A 12,716-nucleotide genomic window follows, 5' to 3' on the forward strand; every position below is an offset into this window, starting at 1 on the left:
AGCACACTTAAACGCAATACAATTGACCCAAGGTGCTCACAGAAATAAAATAAATATAGTAATAAAAACAAAAATATAAGTGACAAAAAAAATAAATAAAAATACAAAAAATAATAGTACTGATAATGATAAACTGATTATAATTGTAGCTAAAAGAAGATACAGTTACCAAAACTACTATTACTACTAAAGGCCTAGAGCAAAATACTGTGAAGTTAAAGGTGGCAGTTAATATTTCTATTTCTTTTTTGACAACCAGTGGATTTGGGCTAGCACAGGACTGAATGTGCATAAGTTCCAGTAAGAAGCCTGCTGCATTTTGGACTAATTGAAGTCTAGCAAGGTTAGATTGGTTCAGACCTAAATACAGAGAGTTACATAGTCCAGCCTAGATGTATAAATGGACAGATTATTTCTAAGTCAGTATGAGAGCCTTGCAGCATTAAAAATGCAACTGACCGGTGTTACTGAGGAATTTATTATTTAATGCATTTCACAAATTCAGAATTTTTTAATAAACTCCATAGATTATATCTGTCAGTACACTCCTCACATAACAGTATTTCAGTTTTATGGGTTTGGCATAGGCTAAAGTCCTTTTAGGCAAGTCCCTCCACTCGGCGGCCATATTGCAACGCTTTTTGGGCCCTCATCGGGCATCCTATTCGGCAGAAATGTGCGTGCGCAAGGCTTCACGACACCAATCTTGCTCCAGCGGCGAGTTCACAACACATGATTGGCACGATGTCTTCACAACACACCAAATGATTGGCTCATTGTATTCACATCACACCACATGATTGGCTCAATGTACTCACATGTCGAAGTTTTGCCGAGGAATGGGTGGGATATGTGTAGACAACGGCCATATTGGCGTTACAAACTAGCCCCATGCATTTCTATGAAGGATTTTTTGAGTGCTGTGTCTCCTCATTAGAAAGTCTCTGGCTATACCTTTTCTTGCATATACTCTTGTACAGAGCTGTTTTATACTGTGTCTAAATATACGCCTCTGCTCTTACATGCATCTTAGTGCCCCCTACTGGTGTATTTTGGTAATTATGTAAATAAGCCAACAAGGAACACAGATCCCCAAAGTTCTGGTTCTGTGTACTGTATGTTTAAGAGACAAATTGGCAAGGCTCTGGTCACAAGACACTAGGGCCCTGATTTAAATAGCTGGGAAAGTGCAAAGATATCAAGCAGCAAAGTTCTGTTTCTGTGTACTGTATGTTTGAATATGTTTGGGAAGTAGAATTGGCAAGGCTCTGGTCACAAGACACTAGGGCCCTGATTTAAATAGCTGGCAAAGTGCAAAGATATCAAGCAGCAAAGTTCTGTTGCATGAGCTAGCTGGCATGTGGAAGCATCAAGCTGGCAAAGTTAGGATGGGTCAGCACTAACAGGGGGGTGTGATAGAACATAGCAATGGACATTATTATTGGGGGTCTATTAACATATTGTGTGTATTTGAGGTAACAACAAAGAGGGACATGTGTCAGAGAGAGAGAGAGTGTGTGTGTGTGTGTGTGTGTGTGTGTGTTTGTGTGTGTGTGTGTGTGTGTGTGTGTGTTCTGGCTACTCCTGTAAAATCATTGCCCTCATTTTTGGTAGTTTAGGCCATGTGCACAAGATGTGTGTAAGAGGCCTGCAGATCTGCGGACTACATAAGAACAAGGCCAAGAAACTGACAAGATATTGCTCTGTATCAGCAGTAATTGGTAGCCTCTACATATGGAGGCGTAGGTGCCACCTTTACCCCTAATGTGCATAATGGACTGGATATTGGCTGCTGTTGTACACCTTTCAATCACATTTGGATTATGCCATGATATATGCTTATCTTCTAATCCAAATAAAGAATGCAAATGTGTGAGAGAGAGAGAGATGGGAGTCAACTCAGCCAGCTGCATTCTGCCATTAATATGTTTGCTCTGCAGGTTCCCACGTGTGTATTTGAGGTAACAATGTGTCGTGTGTGTGTGTGTGTGCGTGGAAATGATGGAACATTCATCAAACCCGATAGGCCAAACATTTAGTGATATTGGACTATTAGTGATACTATGACTACAAATCTCCTTATCAATCTATATCATCAGCTAATAATTAATTCCAGACACTGCACATATTCATATTCATTAATAGCATACAAGACCATTTTGCATCCTTTTCAGAACTCAGATGCACTTATATTGATTTACCCCATCAGTTCTGGGATAATGGACAAAATAATTACCATTCAAGAACACATTTTAGATAATGTTTTAAAACTAATTAAACCCTTTATACAGAAAACCGAGGGGAAAACAAAAATGCCAAAGAAGAGCTGCAACCATTTTGCTCCATCAAGCTACCCTTATGTACTTAACTTTTCAAATTACACAATGTCAAAGATAGGGCAATCACAGTGGCGTTAACAAGCCATGGGCAACACTGATTATATACTTATCAGCCAAATGCAAACCAGCAGAAGCCAATAACAGAATGTGCAGATTGGTTTGTGAGATGCCCTAGAAAGCTAGAAATAATCAGAAGCACACAAATCCATTTGGCATAATTAAGCCATGCTATACCAGATGGAAGTCAGGGGCATCTAAGTATAACAATTATTTTAAGGTAGGTTATAGGGTTAGCTCAGGGCTAAACAGAGGCAAGACAGACAATGTTAAATGACATGTATGGAAGAATTAGTGAACTCACATTTATAGGCATATACCCCTCACAAAAGGCATGTGAAAATAGGGAGAAGATGAGTGGACATAAGTTTACACATGAAGGAAATATGTTGAAATGATCTGCTTGTGTTTGCGTTCTGTGAACGCACTGAGGGCATAATGAAACAATACAAATGGGCTCTTTTTGGACTTTTTGCAGTTTGCCTTGCAGTAGCACCTGCTACACTCAACCCCTTCCAGTTTAGTTAACTGCTCTTCAAATAGATTAAAGTAAGCTATAGAGAACAGATTTTTGTTTTATTCATCCCTTGATTCGGTGCACATTACAAAGCAAGAAATTCACAAAGCACAAGAAATGTGCACATCTAAGTAAAAGAGGAATGACAAGAAAATATCAACCAGGTGCAGACTTCAAGGGTGCTATATTAGTACAGTATTCATTGTTTTATTTACATGTAAAGAGATAGTGGTAGACCTTGCTAGCAAATTGCTGCAATACTGTAACTAGGGGTGCAAAAATATATGGTTATGGTTATGGTTATGGTTATGGATTTAGCAGACGCCTTTGTCCAAAGCGACACATAAATACAAAACAACATAATAATATTTAAAATTGAACAGGGAACAGATTAGAATGTAGGTCAAGTATAGTAAGGATAATAGTTATAGTACACAATAATATCAATTCAATCAATAGCCTAATAAAAAAAGCAATGGGAAAAAAAGGGGAAAGGCAATAATAAACAATAATGTCCATTCAATCAATAATATAAAAACAATAACATGCTAAGACTACATTAAGGAGAATATCAATAATAAACAATAATGTCAAATTAATTAACAGCCCAATTAAAATAAAACAACATTATACAAACCATAACACATAAGCGCTTAAACAACTAAGTATATGTTGAATAGGAATGTCTTTAGACCCCTCTTAAACGACCCAAAACTACCACAGGAACGGAGAGCACTGGGCAATTCATTCCACCAACATGGAAACACTGAAGAAAAGAGTCTGGAATTAGACCCAGTTTTCATGACTGGTCAACACAACATGCGCTCACCAGAAGACCGCAGTGGGCGGTTGGGTATGTAAGGCTTGATTATTGAATTAAAATAACTAGGAGCAGATCTAGTTAGTGTCCTATAGGCCAAAGTGAGAGATTTAAATGTAATTCTGGCTACTATAGGGAGCCAATGGAGAGTAACTAGGAGAGGAGTTACATGTGTCCTTTTTGGCTGATTGAAGACCAGGCGTGCTCCAGCATTCTGAATCAGCTGTAATGATCTTGTTACACAAGCGGGTAAGCCAGCTAATAGTGAATTACAATAGTCCAGCTTAGAGAACAAGAAGTTGTGTGGAATCTTGTGTCAGATAAGGTCTGATCTTCCTAATGTTGTAAAGCATAAACCGACATGATTTTGCAATAGAAGCTATATGCTCAGAGAAGTTAAGTCGGTCATCAATTACAACGCCCAAGTTTCGTGCCGATCTAGTTGGGGTCAGTGAAGTTGAGTCAAGCTGGATGTTAATCTGTTGGGGAATAGCTGTTTTAGCTGGAAACACCAAAAACTCTGTTTTTGAGAGATTAAGCTGAAGGTGCCGATCTTTCATCCAGGCTGAAATATCCTTAAGGCATGCAGAAATCCGGTGGGAAACACTAGAGTCATCAGGTGGGAAAGACAGGTAAAGTTGAGTGTCGTCTGCATAACAGTGATAGTCAAATCCATGGGAGCGAATGGTATCACCTAAGGAAGTGGTGTAAATAGAGAAAAGCAAGGGTCCTAATACTGATCCCTGAGGCACACCTGTGGTGAGGTAATGAGACTTAGATACCTGTCCCTGCCAAGACACGTTGAAAGTATATGGTTTATAATTCCTCTTAAAAGTAAATAAAATATTTGTAGAAAAAAATATATGTATGATAAATTAGGTTTATCTATCATTTAACATTTCATGTTTTTCCATTTCTCTGCTTCAAAGGAACATTTGTTCATGTGAAACAAATAATAATAATGAAAATAGATGCAGGCAAATATACACAAAATATACAAATATAAACAATGTGAATCCAAGACAAGGGGAGGTAAAGCAAAAGATGAACACAATCTTTTCATTGGGTAAGTTTTAGCATCATTATGGCCATCAAGTTTAAGGGAGTGAGTGGATTTCATGCTGGGCTTCTCTTAATGTCCTCAACTCTGTTCAGAATCTCCTCACTCTGTTAACCATGTACGTGTCATCCTCAACAATCAGCCTAGTGACTATGCATTGCGGCTTTAAAGCAGCAAACCTCTTTAAAGGCCCCTTTTCACTCAAGAGTCAGAGATGACACTCAATGTCAGCAGATTTGACACATTGGACGGTGATGACTAGTGCCAATGGGAACAGTCAGCTTCGCTGTCTGTGTGCCAGTCTGAGTGAGAAACACTAACAGACTGCCACAGCCAGCACACTCAGCACACTTGATTGGGGCTTGTTGAAGAGAATTCAGGCACCTGTTTCTTTACATTTCCAGAAAAGTATAGGCCTTGCTGTTAAATATGGAGTTACATTTGTGCGTCTTTGTGCGAGTGGAGGGACTTGCCTAAAAGGACTTTGGCTAGGCTTTCCGACTGAGCTAACTCATTGTCACCGTCCTGGACTTTAGCAGCCAATTGCAATGTGTTTCTGCATGCCGGTGGGTTTTCCACACAGTCGGGGGTGTGTACTAGGGTCATGGGCGGATTATGAACTTTCGGGCCCCATGGGCCCAGATGTATTAAGGACCCCCCACTAATTGTCGTATATGTGGGAGGGGGGGTTTAGGGGTCCTCCCCCAGAAATGTTTTAATTTGTTTGATGTGATTTTCTGTATTCTGGTGCATTTTGGGGATGGCCAATATTAAATTCAATCAGATTCATAGCCTACATCCTGATTTGTTGATATTGAGGCAATGATTCCATGCAAAGGCTTGGGCTTCAGGGCCCCCTGACCCCTTGGGCCCCTGGGCCTGGTAGGCCCGTGCAGTAATCCATCCCTGACTAGGGTGTAAACCTTGAAGCATAACCTTAATTTGATTGGCTGGTCCCTTGCGTTGCTGTCCGTCGGTGCAGCAAAATTGAAAATTTCTCAACTTCTCATCTCCTTCACTTTACATGGGCTTACGTCATCCGTTTCCGAAGTGAATTGTGGTTCTATTGCGTTGCTTTGCTCCCATCACCTCCATCAAAAAGTTGAGAAATGTTCAACTTTTGCTTCAACAGTAGTTTTGAAGATATAAATATTGTAATGATGATGACTCAGTTAAGTTTTGTTTATTTGTGGTTTCCCACGGCCAGGGCTTGGCTCTTGGATGCTGGTTATGGCTCCTACACACAGTTGACTCAATGTTGGGCTCTTGCACAGGTGGGACTCAATGTTATACTATGTAATACTATGCTCTGTCTGGCCCTTCTTCTTCTGTGTTGTTTTCTGGCAGTTTGCAAATGGAGTGCATTAGGCTACTGCAGAGAGTTGATGCACCATCAAAATTGCATCAAACATTACTTTTAAGGTAAAAAGCTGCTAATACTGAACAGACTTTTGTCATTTTGTCCCTAAATGTAATTAGCCTACTTGGGCATCTAACAATAGGGGCCCAGGCTGAATGGAAGTGAAGGGTGTTTAGAACTTTGACGGTTTGCTTTAGTGACCCTGTAGTAATATTTTGAAATCCTTCTGAGTGTCTCCTGTCCCAATCGCTTGATGATCAAGGGAGGGAATCAGGTTAATAGATCTTGCAACCTCTAAGCCTGGCACTCAGCAGCACTTATTCTAAACAGAATCTTTACAGTCATGATTTGTATTGTATAACAATGCACTTTCTGCCATCAACATTATGGTTACCCTAACGTGTCAATTTCACACTGAATAAAATCATCATTCATGTATTTCGTAACCTACATGTCCGTGAATGGTTGGTCCGCAACCCACTGCAAGAGTTAGAAAGTTAGGAATCATGAAACATACTATATTCACTGAAAGGGAACACTTCCAAGCTGCAAAGGATAGATGAGGCTCTTCACCCTCATGCCATTTAGTAGAAGGTAAAAGAGTATTCGGGCCTGTACCAGTGGATACAGATACAGTTTCTATCCACAAACCATCAGGATGCTGAACTGTCACTTCACTCCCTCATGATGTGTTCAGCTGACACCTCCTCAATGTTTTTTTGCATTTGCCACTTTATACATTTTTATTTTATTTTTTGAATCTTCTTACTCACCCACTTTTCAGTCTTGTTTATTAGAAATGAATATACCTGAATATGAATATACCCCCCCCCCCCCCACCACACACATATTCATTAACTGCACAAACACATGCACACCCCCCCCCCCCCCCCCATTCATAAACTGCACACAAACACACACATGAACAAGCGCACACACAACCCCCCTTCCCATTCATAAACTGCACACAAACACACGCACACACAAAAACACATTCATTAACTGCACAAACACATACATTAACATGTGCACACACTCACAAGTGAACACATGCCCACTCACATTGTAGCACACACACACACACACACATACACCCCCCCCCCCCGCATGCACACACACTGGTACCCCCCCCCACGCACACAAACACACTCACAAGCACGCACACACTCACTTACATGAGTTGCAAGAGTAGGGGATGGAGACAAAGCGTGATTTATTTCGGTGGAGAGAATGTGCAGGACTGAGTGGCGGTCAGGTCATATTTTGCACTATGTGGTACATCTAGTGAGCTATTTTTGTGTTACCTTGATTTGATGCTGTTTAAGGGCTGCAGAGCAAATGTGGTACTGGAAATGTACAGTGACAACAAATGCAATCTATTGTATTGTTCGAAGTGCTGTTGGTGTGATTGATTGATTGATGGATGTCTGTCATGTTCAATGTCACAAAAGCTACACATTTACTGAACAAACCAAAGTGACATTACCAATTGTCACCCTACAATATTGTCTGACCCTGTCATGGTACTGCCTCGAGCTTTGAATGCCATTGTGAAACTTCCCCGGTTGTTATCTCTCAACGGTGGGTGTGCCCTAAAAATTTTTTCTTGGTGACATCAAATTATCTTACTGCTAGATGATACCATCATACTAAGGATATCATTGACAGTTGTACACAAAACCAGTGTGAAATATTAAAAAAAGAAATGTAATTGTAGAGTATGTCTACTTAGTGTGTGAATTTTTCACATTGCAATTTCATGTCATGCAGTATGTGTGAAGGCCTGAAGGCCTCCATTTTGAGTTCAAGGCATCTATTTTATTATAGTTTCATATGAATAAATGCTGACTATTATACAAAATAAATGCTAAGGAAAACAATAAGCCCTTTATCATGGCGAAATAATAAGAATCATTTGTGAAGTATTATTTTTAGATCAGAGATAAGACAACCACACAGCATCTTTCCTTGCTCAATGTCGGTATAGATGCGTATACAGACTACAGACAATTCACTGTATTGCAACTAAGCAAAGTAACATTGAAAACCACTGAAATCCACTGAGTGAAGTTTTGTGCACGACAGAAGGTAAAACGTGAGTGCTCTGAAACAGCTGCAGTGTGTCCAGGCTGAACATCTGTGCCGCCGAGAGCGGAATCACCAAGCTCTGCTGACGTGTCGTGTCGTGTCCCCAATCACGCTTATCTAAGCACAGGGCCACCCTCTCCTCCTCCCGCACAGTGACCCCCCTCTCCACCCATGGGGCCCGGAGCAGGAGTAGGAACAGGAGCAGGCAAGGGCACGGGAGCTTCAGGGCACGAGAGCTGCCAGCCAGTCAAGGGCACAGGCATGGACACGGGCACCACAGGGCCGCAAACACATCTGTTCCCCTTGGTACCAGACCAGACCGGCAAGGTAGAGAGAGAGAAAGCGAGAGAGAAAGCGAGAGAGAGAGAGAGAGAGAGGGACAGAGGAGAAGAGTGGAGGATAAAAAAGTGGAGAAGTGTGAGAGAGAGAACAGAGGGGATAAGAGGGAGATGAAGAGGCAGGAGAAGAGAAAAGAGAAAGAAAACATAGTGGACATGGAAGAGTGTGAACGAGGGAGAGAGAGGACAAGAGCGAAAAGTCAAGAAGGGGAGTGAGCATAGGAGAGAGACTGGGATAGAGGGGAGAGATCAGAGAGACCAAAGGGAAGAAAGAATTCAATAGAGAGAGAGGGGAAGGAGATGATGGAGAGAGAGGACTCACACCAAGGTCACAATCAGCACAATCACAGAAAGCGCCAGAAACAGGAATTTTGTACAAAACCCATTTATTCAACTTTATTAACATCAAGGTATTTGCAACATTTTTTCTCACCGTTTTTTTCTCGTCATTGTGGTTGTCATCATATTGACAAATAGAAAACAGACTGCATGTACAACAGAGTGGACCCCTACGGCACTATGCAAACACAAAGTGAAATGATTTTTCTTGGCCCCCCGGTTTATCCCCGCGTACAACAAATTTACCACAGGTTTTTCTTTTTCTTTTCTTTTTTTTGCGGTCTTCTGGTCTAGGGAAGAATGTTCCGCTTGGTTCTTGATTCCGGACGTGGAGCTCCTTCATCCACTGTAGTGCTGCGGTTCTTAAGTGGCTGTAGGAGAACCTTTGTGTACCTCAATGGGGGCAAGATAAGAGCACGGCAGTTGCGGAGTACCACGTGTGGACGATGAGTCAGGGACGACCCGATCTGGCCATGGCGGTCCGGTCCCTCCACCACAACCAGACCAGTAAATCTGAGGGTCATTGATAGCAAATAAAAAATAAAAAATAAAATAAAAAATAAGGGTGTTTCCGATCAAAGGTACAGGCCATCATCGATATACATTGATTTGAGATACTGTTTTGGCCAGATAAAAACACTCTTCAGAAGCTGTAGGAGGAGGTTAAGCGCTATACATGAGTCCAGGTCCCTTGCCTCGGGTCAGAACCCAGGGAGGGATTTCTCTCTGGGTCCTTGGGATTTTGGTCAACCTTTCCTTCCCAGGATAAGACCTGGGGCGTGTGTGTTTGTATTGAGAATGTATTTATGTGAGGCGTCACTGGTACATGACGTAAACCCCCGTCTCAGAAAACTTCTGTCGTTCAGTGTGTGTGATGAGGTCTTTCGAGCGACACACTTGCTCGCAGAGATAAAGAGATAGAGAGAAAAAAAAGTCACAGTTTACAGCTATTGAGAGCAATGCCCGAATCTGTACACGACATTGTCCTCAAGATTCATTAGTCTATTTAGTTTTTTCTTTTATAACAATAAGTTTATGTAAGTCCGCTAACTGTATGCATTTGATCTCTTTTTTTAATATAGATAATCATTCTATAAAGTATCAGGAGATGAAAAGGCTTATAAAAGGTTGTTCCCCTTCCCCAGACGAATGAGCGAATGGCTAATCAGAAGGTGATATAATAATAATGACGATAACGATAAAGAAATCATCAGTAGCAGCACTGAGTATGTGTTTGTTAATATTAGTAACGCCGGGGCATATCGAAAACACATGCCCTCCGTGCTATGACTATAAAATTAAAAAGTAAATAAAACATACAAAAAAGTCAAATATGAATAACCATGGAAAAAAGTAGACCCCTTAGACTTACATACATACAACAACCAGTGTAAATGATTAAAAATACCAAACAATAATGATAAAATCTAGATTATGTAGTAATAATAATATGATAGTAATGGCAATGGCAATGGCAGGGATTATTGAACAACATAAACAATGCCGATGATCAGCAGGATGCATGAACAGGGGAAGCCATTGTGCATTGTGAGACATCAGAATGGGTACCTTTTTTTTTGTCTGGTTAGGCTTTTCATTTTTAAGGGAGCTTGCTTTGTTTCTGGTCTGTCTGTTTGTTGTGTTGGTGTGTGACGGGGGAGGGTGGGGGGTAAAGGATAAAGCAAGTTTGTTGTGCCAGTCCTTAGGAGTTGCTCCAAGAAAAGGGGGGTGGGGGTGGGGGGAGGGGGCTCCTGCCACCCCCACCATCACCTGTGCTCCTCATTTCCATTTCCTATTCCACTCCTCTCAACTCCACCCCCCCCCCCCCCCCCAAGAAGAAGTTTCCGGAAGAGAACTGGCTGGGTGGGTGGGTGTTGTGTTGGCCAGAAGATCCAAAGCCCGGCTGGAGGAGGATGGGGGTAGAGGGGGCAAGCCGGTGCTGTTGTAGAAGGGGGAAGCGGTTACGTTGCATAGTGATCAAAGCTGCCCAGGTACTCCAGAGCTGCCCGGTAACATAGCTGATACTGGTCCTGCAGGAGAGACAGAGAGAGAGAGAGAGAGAGACAGAGAAAGAAAGAGAGCGAGAGGACAGAGTGGGATAGAGAGAGAATTGGAGAGAGAGAGAGAGAATTGGAGAGAGAGAGAGAGAGAGAATTGGAGAGAGAGAGAGAGAGAATTGGAGAGAGAGAGAGAGAGAGAGAATTGGAGAGAGAGAGAGAGAGAGAATTGGAGAGAGAGAGAATTGGAGAGAGAGAGAGAATTGGAGAGAGAGAGAGAGAGAGAGAGAATTGGAGAGAGAGAGAGAGAGAATTGGAGAGAGAGAATTGGAGAGAGAGAGAGAGAATTGGAGAGAGAGAGAGAGAGAGAATTGGAGAGAGAGAGAGAATTGGAGAGAGAGAGAGAGAGAATTGGAGAGAGAGAGAGAATTGGAGAGAGAGAGAGAGAATTGGAGAGAGAGAGAGAGAGAGAATTGGAGAGAGAGAGAGAGAATTGGAGAGAGAGCGAGAGGACAGAGAGAGGGAGAGAGAAACAAAACAGAAAAGCGGAATGAGGACAAAAAGACAGAAAAGCAAAAATCGCCTCGTCTGACATCGGGCTTCCTGGTGAGGCAGCGTTCTTTTGCGCAGCAGCCCGCGGTGCTGCCGGGACACACTGCATTGGGCTCCGGTGTGAACACATCAAGGCTCTCGCTAGCTTGACTGAAAGTGTGCCTCGCCTGCGTCAGGAGCTCAGCGGGGGGGCTGTCTCTCTCACCGTCGCACCCCTTCCACGGCTGACTAGACAAACCAGGCCCGGGAACATGCTACACCCCCGTCTGTCTCTGAAGCCTACTACGTCTCCCTCTACGCCTTTCCCCGCCTGTTCTCTCCATCTCCTCCATGCTACACCTCTCGTCTGTCTCTGAAGCTACTGTGTGTCCCTCTACCTCTTTCCCCGCCTGTTTTCTCCATCTCCCTCCCTCTCTTCTACTATTTGTCTCCATCTCCTATTTTCTTTCATGTCTTTCATTCCCTTCATACCCCCCCCCCCACTTTCTATCAGTCTTACTCTACCTCTTTCTTTCTCTCTGAACCCCTCTCTCTATTTTCTCCTTGCCTTTCCCCTCCATCACATTTTTTCAACTCATATTTCAAAGGCTTTGCTGACATGACAAGAGTTCTTGTGTTGTCAAAACATGTAGAAAGATGGATAGGTAGAGAGATGGACAGATAGATGGATAGACAGAGAGATGTATAGATAGATAGATAGATGGATAGAGGGATAAATGGATAGACTGTTGCTTGTGTGCGTACCTCTGTCTGCACCATGGCTGGTCTCTGGGTGCGCAGTGTCTTCACGGTCTGGAAGAGGTCCACCACGCCCTCGTATCTCATCCTCTCCAGCACGATGCTCAGGGTGATAAAGACGCCTGTCCGCCCAACACCCGCACTGCAGGGAGAGCACACGCGCGCGCGCACACACACACACACACACAAACACGCTATGTCAGTATACATAAGTTGAAAGGCACACACATTTATGCTCTCAGATGCACAGCAAGCACATGCACACAGACTCTGTCTCTGACCTGCAGTGCACAGTGATTGGTCCGTCCTGGCCGAACTGTTCCTTGGTTTTGTGCACTTGGCCGATGAAGTCAATGAAGCCCTCTCCAGTTTTTGGCACGCCCTGTTCCGGCCAATCAGTGAACTGGAACTGGCGAATAGTCCTGGACTGGCCATCCTGCACAGAAATGTTAAGATGATCCGTTATTACAGCATGCAAACAACTACAACAGCTAACACCAAACAACTACAA

General features: G+C 42.7%; 1 protein-coding gene across 9 annotated transcripts in view; it reads right to left on the reverse strand.

Annotated features, from left to right (window-relative positions):
* Nucleotides 1–8,948: 8,948 nt before the first annotated feature.
* Nucleotides 8,949–12,716, reverse strand: part of ptprfa (protein tyrosine phosphatase receptor type Fa) — a 220,305-nt gene continuing 216,537 nt past the window's right edge. For all 9 annotated transcript variants that reach the window (XM_076279000.1, XM_076279001.1, XM_076279006.1 and 6 more), the window contains 3 exons: nt 12,487–12,641; nt 12,212–12,347; nt 8,949–10,948 (listed from right to left, as the gene is read on the reverse strand). In XM_076279000.1, the coding sequence (XP_076135115.1) occupies nt 10,880–10,948; nt 12,212–12,347; nt 12,487–12,641 (360 nt within the window). In that variant the 3' untranslated portion in view covers nt 8,949–10,879. The remainder of the gene's footprint in view (nt 10,949–12,211; nt 12,348–12,486; nt 12,642–12,716) is intronic.

Source organism: Alosa pseudoharengus, unplaced genomic scaffold (assembly GCF_046254945.1).
Source record: "Alosa pseudoharengus isolate Yale_2024_CS ecotype anadromous, Long Island Sound unplaced genomic scaffold, YU_APseudo_1.1 YU_APseudo_1.1_scf_11, whole genome shotgun sequence".
Lineage (NCBI taxonomy): Eukaryota > Metazoa > Chordata > Actinopteri > Clupeiformes > Clupeidae > Alosa > Alosa pseudoharengus.